Consider the following 14,120-nt stretch of genomic DNA (forward strand, 5'->3'; position numbering starts at 1 on the left):
CTTATCTTCCCCGATCGAAAACCTTGATCTTTTCTACCCCCGCTAATTTCACCCCAGATGCACTTTTTTGAAATACCGACTTCTTTCCTGGAAGTCCTTGCAGTGTCCTTGTGTTTTATACTTCTCCCCCCATCCCTTTCCCACGCCTCCTCCCCCCAAGCCCTCTCCCTCCCACAGATCTCGTGATTGTGTGCTTCCTCCTCTCTCCCCATCTTGTCTACCGCTCCCATTATTATATGTTTTATGTCTGCTTTGATTTTTTTTGTGTGATAAATGTTAGCTCTTTCACGAGCCTCGATCCTGCATACAAAAAAGAAAGAAAAAAAAACAACAACATTGGGTGTGGGCAGGTATCTTAACAACCGGACGTTTTGTCTCCTCACCTTCTGGCACTTAAAACAGACGTAATAAGCGTAACGATTCATGGCGTAGCCGGCGGGGTCATTGTGGAAGCGAGCTCCTGATGTGGCAATGGCCTCGCTCTGGTGCAAGCCTTCATATTCTAGGCGCATTAAGGCCTTCCGGCGTACGTCGTCGTACAAGGCCCCGATGGGTGCGAGCAGCTCCCGTAGGGTCGAGTGGCTCATTTTGCTCTGAGAAAGGAATAGGATCGAGAACAAGTCAATCTCTATCACTTGCACTTACAATCCACATCGTCAGAGAATAAATGGATTATATAAAGCATTAAAAACCTTCACTGGAGAAATGATCAATTCACATTTATACAAATTCGAAACCTACCTTTGTTTGATACTTTGTAATTAGGTCATTGTGAAATGTCATGACAACGCTGCAATTTCTGGCCGAGCGAGGTTTTACCAAACGTCAGTTAAAATAAATCTGGTGGTCAAGCAAGGAAGAGTAGGCCGTAATGTGGAATAATCCGGCCGACTCCATCGAAGAATACGTTCGAGGGCGGTCGCCCTGTACCGAATCGCCCGTGTCGTGTTTACTGCGCACGAAGAAAAACATGCACAAGGAAGCAAAGAAAGCTGTTGGTGGCTCCTTACATGGAGGAATTCCCAACATATCCATCATTTTGGCCAACAGACGTGAAATGTTGAAGAAGTTGGGGGCAAGGCATGAGTGTCCGTCCGGATTTCGTGACATTGTATTTCTCCATTATGGATCAGAGCGCACGACGTTAACTATGCCAGGGCTGAGCACCGAGGATTTCAGCACGAGTCGTTCCAAGGTTACGAGGGCCTTGGATGTGCCGTGCGGTTTTATAGGCATGATGGAATGGGCGAGACTATTCGGGTATGACCGTTCATTGTGACAACGCATGAGGAGTGTCGCACCCGGTTTGTAAAGAATCTGAAACAACAAAAAAAAATCACTGACTTCACACCCAAATCCCACGGCAGCCAACCTCGGCCTTCCTCATGGGGGTGAACCACACCCAAATCCCACGGCAGCCAACCTCGGCCTTCCTCATGGGGGTGAACCACACCCAAATCCCACGGCAGCCAACCTCGGCCTTCCTCATGGGGGTGAACCACACCCAAATCCCACGGCAGTCAACCTCGGCCTTCCTCATGGGGGTGAACCACACCCAAATCCCATGCCAGCCAACCTCGGCCTTCCTTATGGGGGTGAACCACAACCTTCCACATAAAAATTTCTCACTCGAGGCACACCTTGCAGATCGGGCAAAGCAGGAAGCCGAAGGTGATGCGTGGTCCGAGCCATCGGTTCTCAAGCACGCGGAGACAGCAGTGCAAGTGAAACACGTGACTGCACTGAAGCTGTGGCAGATGTTTGGTGCATGACATCATAATCGGTACAAATCTCAAAAACAAAACATTGTTTTATAACGAACAACTGCAGCTTTGTGGATAAGTAATCACGGAATAATAAATAAATAAACAATACCCAATTCCACACACAAAGACAGAATATGTGAGAATTTACTTCAGGAGAGGATGAGAGCACATGTGAGTGAATGTGAGTGCACAATGTGAGTGCGGGGGTCAAGGGTTGGTTTTACTCCACAGATCCACGGTCTGCTCGACCACAAGCACAGTTACCTGGACGGCTGGAGCAGCAGAGAGTGCTTCCGTAAAGCAGATCATGCACATGTCGTCCGCATCCTGCTTTAACCCACTGGCATCCTTTCCGCACCCGTGCAGACAGGGCAGACAAGACGACTCGTTTTTGACACCGCCACAGGGATGCCCACACGCGTGAGTCCGCATGCAGGCCGTGTGAGCGTACACCTGCCAGAGCAGATAGGTGTAGCACAAAACAAGGCACAAGTTTGGTGTGTATCCTCAGACAGGATTAGGGTCATTAAAGAGCTGTATTAAGATCACAAATTAGGGTCGTTGCCGCACCGCCATAAACTGCATCTTCACAAAATGTCTACAAAGATGGTCATGAGGCTAAGGAATGTGAGATCGATTCCGAGGCAGAAGAACTGGGCTCCAAGCGAAGGCAGCAATGTACTATTTGTTACCTCTGCCACCAAAGGTGAACAAAGGTTATGTTTTCACCCCTGGTTTGTCTGTCTGTGTGCACGATATCTCAAAACGTAATGGACGGATTTGGCCGAAACTTGGTGGACAGGTTGGGTGTGTGACGAGGACAAGCCGATTCGATTTTGGTTCAGGTACAGATACAGATCCAGCCTCTCAGTGGAATACAAAACGTAAACTGTTCAGCCTGGCGAGGTACGCACTCTGCCGAGTGCCGTTCTAGTTACCCTCGCCAGAGAGGGTATTGCATTAGGGTCCGTTTGTCTGTGTTTGTCCGCACAGAACGAGTATGCTTTTCTCTGCAACCGTTGGTCCAATTGAAACAAATTTTCACCATAGAAGCGCCTCCACCTGTATACGTGTTCAAATAATTATGACGTCATATGTCACGTGGTACGGGGCCATCTTCAAAACAACCGAAAAACTTTGCACCTCCATATCTCCAAAACCGCTACATGGAAAAAAATTAAACATATCTCATTGTCAAGTACTCCCCATGAGGAGCAACATATATTCATGATGATGTCATCGTTGCCTTCATTATGACGTCATAATTAACCAAGTAGAGCGCTTCATTTGATCAGTTTGAAATGTATTGAGTGTGATCTACACAAAAATTGCATGTGATAATTAAATTGATGACGTCATAGTTCACGTGGTTCGGCAGCCACATTGGATTGAACATAAATCTGCGTTGAACATTCACCTGGTGTGCCAGGTGAATCCTGGTAGGTTCACAAAACGAATTAAACTCGTAAGTCAAGGATATAGAGATATATAGAGATATATAGAGATATATAGAGATATATAGAGATATATAGAGATATATAGAGATATATAGAGATATATAGAGATATATAGAGATATATAGAGATATATATAGAGATATATAGAGATATATAGAGATATATAGAGATATAAAGATAGTATATATATATATATATATATATATATATATATATATATATATATATATATATATATATATATATATATATATATATATATATATATATATATATATATATATATATATATATATATATATATACAGTGGAACCTTGACTTACGAGTGCACCAACTTACGAGTTTTCCGAGATATGAGCCGTCGCTCGGGCGGTTTATTGCTTTGAGATGCGAGCCGAGATTTGAGTTACGAGCTTTCGCCACCCGCCACCAGGTGGGTTCCGGTCACGTGGTTATCTTGCCGTGCAAGTATCTCTGCCGTATATCGCTGCTGCTTTGTTTTCGCATTTTGGTTATTTTGGAAAATTTCTTAGTTTTAACCATGGGTCCTAAGAAATTGAGTGCCAAGGGAAGAGAGGATGATGTGCTTGGATATAAAACACGCAATCGTCGAAAAACATGAGCGAGGTGTGCGTGTTGTCGACTTGGTGAGGCGGATGTGAAGGCAGCTGAAGATTTTATCATAACTTTTGCCGAACTGATAGAAGCCGAACGATACATCCCCCAGCAAATCTTCAACTGTGACGAGACAGGGCTCTTCTGGAAAAAGATGCCGAGGAGGACGTATATAATGGCAGAGGAGAAGAGCATGCCAGGCCACAACTTGTTCAGAGTGCCGGCGATAGCTCGCCTTCTCTTTGTGGAAAACACGGTGAGATCCTTAACATCCAACAACTAATGGGACGCAAACGGGGCGCCCAGTTTAGCGGTACACACATTGATGAATCACCCTGCCTGTGATTCACCCATGACAGGTTATAGCTGGGTCGGGATTCAAACCCAGGCTGGACAGTTTAGAGTCAAGTGTGCGTACCTCCAGTCCAGGCCATCCTGCCAACTTGTATGCTGCATACAGGTGAAATATAAAGCGCGAGATATTTTTATATATACTGTATATTTAAAAAAAAATTGGTGTGGTTTTTGGCGGGCTGGAACGGATTAATAGCATTTCAATGCATTTTAATGGGGAAATTTAATTTGAGAAACGAGCAAATTGAGTTACGAGCTCGGTCACAGAACGAATTAAACTCGTAAGTCAAGGTTCCACTGTATGTATATGTATGTATATATATATATATCTATATATATCTATATATATCTATATATATCTATATATTGTATATCTATATATATCTATATATATCTATATATATATCTATATATATCTATATATATCTATATCTATATCTATATCTATATCTATATATATATCTATATATATATCTATATATATATCTATATATATATATATCTATATATATATCTATATATATATCTATATATATCTATATATATATATCTATATATATATCTATATATATATCTATATATATATCTATATATATCTATATATATATATCTATATATATATCTATATATATATCTATATATATATATCTATATATATATATCTATATATATATATCTATATATATATATCTATATATATATATCTATATATATATATCTATATATATATATCTATATATATATATCTATATATATATATCTATATATATATCTATATATATATCTATATATATATCTATATATATATCTATATATATATCTATATATATATATCTATCTATATATATATCTATATATATCTATATATATCTATATATATATCTATATCTATATATATATATATCTATATATATATATATATATATATATATATATATATATATATATATATATATATATATATATATATATATATATATATATATATATATATTTATACATACATACATACATACAATCATACATACATACATACATACATACACACACATGGTCAAGTGAAAAAGTAAGTACACCCCATGTAAAGTGTTGACCGTTTCAACATACAGCGATTTGATCTTCATTTCAACAATATTGACAGATAAAGGTGATATAATATAACAAATATCATGAAACATTTACATTTTGTAGTCCATTGTATAATTTAAATAAACAGAAATGCAAATTTCGCATGTGGAAAAAGTAAGTACACCCCTACATTTATCACTACTTCAAACACCTAAAATTAGAATCAGATGTTCCAGCTCAGGTACAAATGATTAGAACATCGTTAGAGATGATCTTGGAGGAACCTGTCATTTAAACTTCAGACATTTAGTTTGGTTTGTTCATTGTTGAAGTGTGTGGCGTCACCATGCCTAGATCAAAAGAGCTCTCTGAGGCCTTCAGAAAGAAGGTTATAGATGCCTACGAGTCTGGGAAGGGATTTAAAAAGATCTCCAAACAATTTGAAATCAATCATTCGACTGTCCGGAAGATCATCTTCAAGTGGAGAAGATTCTAAACAACTGCCAACTTGTTCAGGCCAGGCTGCCCCAGCAAGTTCAGCCTGAGAGCAGACCGCAAGATGCTGAAAGAATCTCTAAGAACCCCACAATGTCATCACGGGACCTACAGGTAGCTCTTCCCACTGTTGATGTCAAAGTGCACGAGTCTACCATTAGAAAGAGGCTGCACAAATTTGATCAACATGGGAGGTGCGCCAGGAGGACCCCTTTGCTGTCCAGAAAGAACATCAGGGCAAGACTAAAGTTTGCCAATGAACACCGAGGCAAAGACCAGTACTTCTGGAACAATGTGCTCTGGACAGATGAGTCAAAGGTACAGCTATTTGGCCACAGTACAAGAAAACATGTTTGGTGAAAACCAAAGCCAGCATTTGACCACAAGAACCTGATACCAACTGTAAAGCATGGTGGTGGAAATATTATGGTTTGGGGCAGCTTTGCTGCATCAGGGCCTGGGCAGCTCACACTCATAGAATGCACTATTAATTCTTCATTGTACCAGAGGGTGCTTGAGGATAATGTGAGGCCATCTGACGGAAAGTTGAAGCTCAACCGAAGGTGGACCTTGTAACATGACAATGACTCTAAACATACCAGTAAATCCACCAAGGAATGGCTGAAAAGAAAGAAATGGAGGGTTCTGGAATGGCCAAGTCAAAGCCCGGATCTAAATCCCATCGAGATGTTGTGGGGGGATTTGAAACGAGCTGTGCGTGCAAGAAACCCCTCAAACATTGCACAGCTGAAAGAATTCTGCATGGAGGAGTGGGCAAAAATTTCTCCCAGTCGATGTCAGAGACTGGTAGACAGTTATAAGAAACGCCTACTTGAGGTTGTTTCTGCCAAAGGGGGCAATACCACCTATTAGAGCCAAGGGTGTACTTACTTTTTCCACATGCGAAATTTGCATTTATGTTTATTTAAATTATACAATGGACTACAAAATGTAAATGTTTCATGATATTTGTTATATTATATCACCTTAATCTATCAATATTGTTGAAATGAATATCAAATAGCTGTATGTTGAAATATGTTGAAAAAGTCAAAACTTTACATGGGATGTACTTACTTTTTCATGTAAGATCCAGAGAAAATGAAGTAAATATTCACTCACTTTGCACTCGGGATCTGTGCAGACACTGCCCACCGACGAGAGCTCCGTGTTGCCCCGTGAGCCACAGAAGCGACAAGCTTCGGTGAGTCCGCCTGAAACTGCCTTTCCACCTGAAACATTTGTATAAATGGTGCAAATGAGGTAAAGGGAGTGAGAGTAGGGTAAAGGAGGATGGAGGATATTGAACGTGTGAAATGTTCTCATAGACGGATATTTCAACATACACATGGAACGTTAAGCACAACCTGCATTTTCCTGGATCGTAGCAATAACCGAGAGAATTACTCATAAACCATAACGTTTTATCAAAAGTACAACCATATATTGGTAATTCATAAATTTTGAGGGTTTTAAAATCACAGAATGAAGATGTTTACAATGGCGTAGTTTGACACAAACACATTGTTTGACACATTGTCGAGGTCGCCACCTTCTGGGTGATATGAGGAATACATGTGTATAATATGAAAGTTAAATCTTGAATGGTTTTTGAAATATCGCATAAACAAGCTAAGTTATAGACATGGTTGCCATGGCAACAGGCTTCACCCAATCACCGCCATAATCTTATTGGGTTGAGACAATGTCACGAGGAATAGATATCTGCAATATGAAAGCTAAATGTTCAACGGATTTTGAAATAACGAGTACACAAAAGTACATGGACAGATGATCGGTCAGTCGGAGCTCATCTTCATGGCTCCCATCTCCAAACTTGTCTAGTAGGCTTTGTGGTGGGCAATATACCATAACAATATTTTTTATTTTTTTTATGAAAACGAATGACTGCTGCAGGCCTCCTTCATCCCCTGAATGATTTGCCAAAGTAAATCCAAAAGGAGTTGTTGCCATTCCTGGTCAGCCAGGAATGGCTGACCAGACAGAAAAAGCAGCCTCCAACTGTGCCAGAGTCTCCAAAGGAGGGTCCACTGTTAATTATATGCCCAGGAATGCCCCAAATGTGTTCTATTGGATTCAAGTCAGGACTCCTTGCTGAGGCAATATGGCGATGGCATAGTTTCACAATAAGTCAGGAACTACACGAGGCCAGTGGTGTCTGGAATTGTCAGTCCCATGTCCCATATCATAGCGGATCTTCCACCATTCAGGATGGACTCCGCAATGTCCTTGGGTGTGTTCGATTGCCATGCATGCAGGAGAAATCGACTCATCAGGTCAATGGATCTTCCTCCAGCATGCAAGATTCCAGTGTCAACATGCCCGTCACCATGCCAAGCGGCTGCTTTGTTTTATCGGGTGAGAAGAGGGCGCTCATTGGTCTCCTGGCTTTGGAACCTGAAGCACAAAGCCAGTTCCGGACAGTTCTCGTGCAGAACTTCTGAGGGAGATTCCATTCATGCTGCGACTGTGCTTGTGGCAAAATGAATACGTCTGACAAGTTTGATCAAAGCTGCACCTTGAGGTCACCCTAGGCCGAGGTCATCCAGATCAACACCCATCTTTACCACCATTGGTTTGTTGATGCTTGCCGATAGCAGTCCGATGGAGCAAAGTTGATGCCCAATTTCACTGTAGGTCATCCCAGCATTGTTCATCCCAATTATTTACCATCTTTGGGCTTCACCAAGTCTGCTCCAGGCCATAGTGATTTTGGCATGAGTTAAAGTCAGTTTGGGAAAAATTATAAACCCAAAATGATTGCTTGGTGGAATGGCTGCACCAGAATGAAAATTGGGAAAAATTAAAGTCAAAACAGAATAGTACGTTATATATTTCAATTATCCGTAGTTACCAATTAACAATAGATTTTTGTGACTCATAGTCAAGCTTCAAAGGTCATCTTACCCGTGCCCCGATCACGAAACTCCACCATGGCCTTCAGTGTCTTGGAGTCCGCAAGTGCCATCAGCCAAAAAAGCTTTGTGCGCCCGCAGCCTTCGTGGAGGTCCACTTTGATGGCTTCTTCTTCCTCCTTGAAGACCTGGGGGGTAGAGCAGCTCAATGTGTGAAGGCACACACTGTTTATACGCCATGTCCTGGTTTAGAGAAAGTTCATAGTACTGAGGTCAAGGTACAAACTGTGCGATGTAGCTTACCTGGCGTTGGTGTGAATGAGTGCGCCGATGGAGATGGAGAAAGCGATCGCAGTCGGCGCAAAGGTTTCCGCAGATGTTGCAGTGGATGATGGCAAACGTCTCACCGTCGTCATGGTTATCACATATGGGCTAAAGTTGGGGGTGAAAAAAAAAGTGGGTGATGCGATTGAGCAACTGAACATATACACGACCAGCCATTGCACGACTGTACACAAGGACGGTGTAGAGATCCCCCGTGATACGCGCTTGCTGGTGGTACTACCCTACGCTTCCCATTGTGCACATTTCCACTTCCACGCTTTATTCTGACATCGATTCATAGATCGTAGCATAACAATAAATAACAGCTGCATAGAAATGCAACCGAGCATCATCCCAATGGTTGAATGTGACGCCAGTTCCCCCTGCGTACCTCTCTTCTGCCCAATGGTCAGCACCTCTTCAATAATGAAAGAGGAACAAAGTAGTGGCTGTTTTCCATGTCCATTGTCATGAAATTGTGTCCAAGTTCGAGCCCAGGTGTCATGCGACTTTTGGCCGCTGCGCGTTCATTATAGAGATCTTGGACATTAAGCGCAGCGACCACTCCTGTGACATATACTGTGTGTGCATGTCTAGATTGGTACGTAGAATCACTTTGCTTAGCGCTTGATTGTGCTTGGATGTTATACCCATTATTGATTCATATGGATGCTGAGTACTGATATTATATTTGCTGATTTCTTCCCCAGGTATTGTTAGGGATTGATTTTGATTAAACTCATGATCTGAGACATTGTTGTATCTTTGATTCTTACAACACTTAATCAAAATCATCTCTCGTCTGATCGAGATCGCCATGGCTCACAAGATGTTGCAACTACCTACTTTCGGAGGAGACCCTCAGGCCCCGGACTCGGCTGGCCAGCTCAAACACTGGTTGCGTCTGCTGACAAGCTACCTACAATCCCATGCGGACCTCACTGCAGAGATCAGGCTAGCTGTCCTACATTCTCACGTGACCCACATCGTCTATGAGTTCATTTCTCATTGTGATACTTATGACACTGCCGTAGCAGGGCTACGTCGAATCTACATTAGGGCCCGAAGCGTTGTCTACGCTCGATAACAGCTCGCTTCACGGCGACAGGACCCATCGGAATCCATTGACCACTTCGTTCAGGAACTTCGTTGTTTAGCCAAAGCCTGTACTACTGAAGTTTGAACGCACGCGCAGGTGTGCGATGATCTTATGCACGATTCTTTTGGCTCGGGGATCTACTCGCCCATAATATGACAACGATTGCTGGAGACGCCGAATCTAATGCAACAGACGGCCCATGATTTGGCCCTCGTACTTCACGAGGCACAGACGCAATCTGAGGCATAGGGCCGGCCGTACTTCACGGCAGCCGTAACCGCTGAGACGCCCGGAGAGTGATGCGACTGCAGAGCGCCCGGTTGCCGATCCTTCGCTGGCGTCGGCGACAGCGGAAGCTCCCGAAGCTTCAAGCACGAGCTTGACAGCCGCTGCTACCGCGGCCCCTTCTGCCGGGAGTAACGCTAAGTGCTTTTTATGCGGAAATAGGAATCACTTGAGGTCAGTTTGCCCGGCGCAGGAAGCGACGTGTCATTTGTGTGCTCGGAAAGGTCATTTTGCAAAAGTATGCCGTGCGTCACGAGGTCGGCGTACTCACTCGACACTGTCCATGATCCTCTCATCGCCCGAGGCACAATAGGCTCCACGCGCGACCTTGACTGGGATCATCTCAACGCGCGAGCCTCGATCGGCACCAAGCGCGACGTTGACTGGGATCATCTCACCGCGCGGGCCTCGGTCGGCACCAAGCACGACGTTGACTGGGATCATCTCACTGCGCAGGCCTCGATCGGCACCACGCGCGACGTTGACTGGGATCATCTCACCGCGCGGGGCTCGATCGGCTCCACGCGCGACCTTGACTGGGATCATGTCACCGCGCGGGCCTCGTTCGGCACCAAGCGCGACGTTGACTGGGATCATCTCACCGCGCGGGCCTCGATCGGCTTCATGTGCGATTGTCCCGGTGCCGATTGAGGGTCAGATGGCAAACGCCTTGATCGACACGGGTTCGACTGAGAGCTATGTTGACATGAGACTCGTCCAGCAGCACGGCTGGCCGATTATTGGGACATCGCGCCGTATCTTCATGGCTTCCCAAGCACTTTGGATGCGTACTAAAGGCGAATGCCGGGTGAAGTTAGTGATTAACGGCCAAATGTATCCGGATGTTCGTTTAATGGTCTTACCAACGCTATGTGCAGAAGTATTGCTGGGACACGATTTCCTCCATAGTCATGGTCGATTAGAAATGTCATTTGGCGGGGATAATACCCTTTCTGTGTGTGCTCTGGCCGGGATGGAAATAGAACCACTGTCGTTGTTTCCCAATCTGACTCCTGACTGTACCCCAGTAGCCATTAAATCTCGACGATACTCCCGGGCTGATACGCAATTTATTGCTGAGGAGACCAGTCGCCTACTAAAAGAGGGTATAATCGAACCTAGTCGGTCGCCCTGGAGAGCTCAAGTGTTGGTTGTCCAGACCGAAAATCATCGCAAACGCTTGGTAATTGACTACTCGCAGACGATTAATCGGTTTACGGAATTGGACGCCTACCCACTCCCGGGATTGGATTCCCTGGTCCGACAGGTGGCACAGTACCAGGTGTACAGCACGTTAGATCTCCGTAGTGCGTATCATCAAATTCCGATTGCTGCAGCCGATCACATTTACACTGGCTTTGAATCCGGTCAGCGGTTGTACCAGTTCACACACTTGCCTTTCGGAGTCACAAATGGGGTTTTCTGTTTCCAAAGGGCCATAGTTGACATAATTGCTAAGGATCACTTAACCGATGTCTTTGTTTACTTGGACAACCTAACGGTTTGTGGGTACGATCAAGCTCATCATGATGCTAATCTGCAGCGCTTCCTCAAGGTTGCGCGCGAGTACCGTCTGATGCTGAACGAGGCTAAATGTTGCTATTCGGCACGGATAATAGACCTCCTGGGGTACACCGTGACCCAGGGCACCATCATCCCAGACAAAGAGCGGCTGCGACCCTTGCTCGACATGGCCCCTCCCCATGATTGTGCTTCTTTGAAACGTGCCCTCGAGCTGTTTGCACATTATTCAAAGTGGGTCCAAAATTTCTCCGAAAAGCTTCGTCCCCTTGTGGATTGTCAAGTGTTCCCCATGTGTCACACCGCCAAGGTCGCCTTTCATGGACTGAAGTCGGACATAGCTGGCACCGCTGTGTCGTCTATAGATGAAAACATTCCCTTTGTTTTGGAAAGCGATGCGTCGGACCACGCGATAGCTGCCACGCTCTCCCAAAGGGGGCAACCTGTGGCCTTCCTTTCAAGGACTCTCTCCTCCGTGGAGAGACGTCACTCGTCAGTCGAGAAAGAGGCGTACGCCATAGTTGAGTCTATTAGGAGTTGGAGACCGTATTTGCTTGGCAAGCGTTTTGAGGTCATCACTGATCAACAAAGTGTCGCTTTCATGTACGACACACGCCATGCCCAACGCATTAGGAACGAGAAAATCACTCGGTGGCGCATATAACTAGCAGATTATTGCTTTCGCATCAAGTATCGCCCGGGGCGGGATATCCTCGCAGCAGTTGCACTATCACGACCAGCGGTGTGCGCGAGTCTCACCTCCTTTGAGTATCTGCGTGTTCTTCATGAAACGTTGTTCCATCCTGGTGTGACTCGTCTAGCTCATTATGTGCGCTGTCGCAATTTGCCCTACTCTGTTGAGGACATTCATCGTCTATGTCACACTTGTCCCATTTGCGCTGAACTCAAACCCCGTTTATATAAACCGCTAATGGGTACACTGATCCAGGCTACTCGGCCGTGGGAGAGATTGTCTATGGACTTCAAAGGGCCCCTACCGGCTTCGAGTCTACCTGCTTCTGCTAGTCTACCGGCTTCAGGTAGCCCTCGCTATCTCCTCACGATAGTGGACAAATTCAGCAGATTCCCTTTTGCTTTTCCGTGCAGTGACATGACCGCTGGGACGGTCATCCGGTGCCTGCAGATTTTGCTTTCCATGTTCGGGAATCCGGGCTATGTGCACACCGATCGAGGCGCTGTGTTTTTGTCCCAAGATGTGCAAACCTTTTTGCTCCAGCGAAATATTGCTTCTAGTTATACGACTCCGTACAGGCCCCAGGCGAACGGTCAGGTGGAAAGGTTTAATGGCATTATATGGAAGGCCATTACTCTCGGCCTTAAGATCCATGGATTAGAACTAGACCGATGGACTTGGATGGTACACTGGGCGTTAAACTCGATCCGGACTTTGCTGTGCACTGCTACAAATCAAACTCCTCACGATCGTCTGTTTCGTTACTCGCTATTCGAAATACCGGTGCGACTTGTCACGGTCATACCGGTCACGTACCGGTGCTATTCGAAATTTGCCGGGCTGGCTTGCCGAGCCCGGACCGGCTTTCCTCAAACGCGCGGTTCGCCCGAGTAAATATGACCCGCTCGTTGATAAGGTTCATATTCTCCAAGCTAATCCCGATCACGCTCGAGTGCTGCTGCCAGACGGACGCGAGTCAACTGTCTCAGTGCGTCATCTCGCTCCATGTGGGGATGCCGCTAGGCCGGAGCTAAGCCCTGGGAACCCGATGATGGGGAATTCGCCATCAACCCCGCCCTCGCATGCGCCCGATCCGATCGACATCGAGGTGCCGCCGCCATCACCCGAGATAGGCGGTTATCCCGGCGAGGGTGAATTCGGTCACGTGGTTGATGCCCCTGACGTGTATCGAACACGCACCGGGAGAGAGATTCGCCGTCCCAATCGCTTCGGCTGGGATTAACATGGCTCGCTGCTTTACGTAATCATCTGCTCTCTAAAGCATTACCACACTGCTATATAGCTTGCTTCTACCCTCTGGGAGAAGTGTAGTTTTAACGCCGGGGTGAATGTCATGAAATTGTGTCTAAGTTCGAGCCCAGGTGTGATGCGACTTTTGGCCGCTGCGTGTTCGTTATAAAGATCTTGGACATTAAGCGAAACAACCGATCCTGTGACATATACTGTGTGTGCATGTCTAGATTGGTACATAGAATCACTTTGCTTAGTGCTTGCTTGTGCTTGGATGTTATACCCATTATTGATTCATATGGATGCTGAGTACC

At 45.0% G+C, this 14,120-nt stretch overlaps 1 protein-coding gene across 1 annotated transcript in view; it reads right to left on the reverse strand.

Annotated features, from left to right (window-relative positions):
• The window catches only part of MYCBP2 (MYC binding protein 2), a 381,848-nt gene that overhangs the window by 9,848 nt on the left and 357,880 nt on the right, over positions 1-14,120 (reverse strand). Inside the window, 6 exon segments of the mRNA XM_078766193.1 lie at positions 384-593; positions 1,641-1,748; positions 2,031-2,219; positions 6,879-6,988; positions 8,685-8,820; positions 8,936-9,064. Of these exon segments, the coding sequence (XP_078622319.1) occupies positions 384-593; positions 1,641-1,748; positions 2,031-2,219; positions 6,879-6,988; positions 8,685-8,820; positions 8,936-9,064 (882 nt within the window).

This window comes from Myxine glutinosa, chromosome 12 (genome assembly GCF_964187855.1).
Source record: "Myxine glutinosa chromosome 12, kmMyxGlut1.1, whole genome shotgun sequence".
Classification (NCBI taxonomy): Eukaryota; Metazoa; Chordata; class Myxini; order Myxiniformes; family Myxinidae; genus Myxine; species Myxine glutinosa.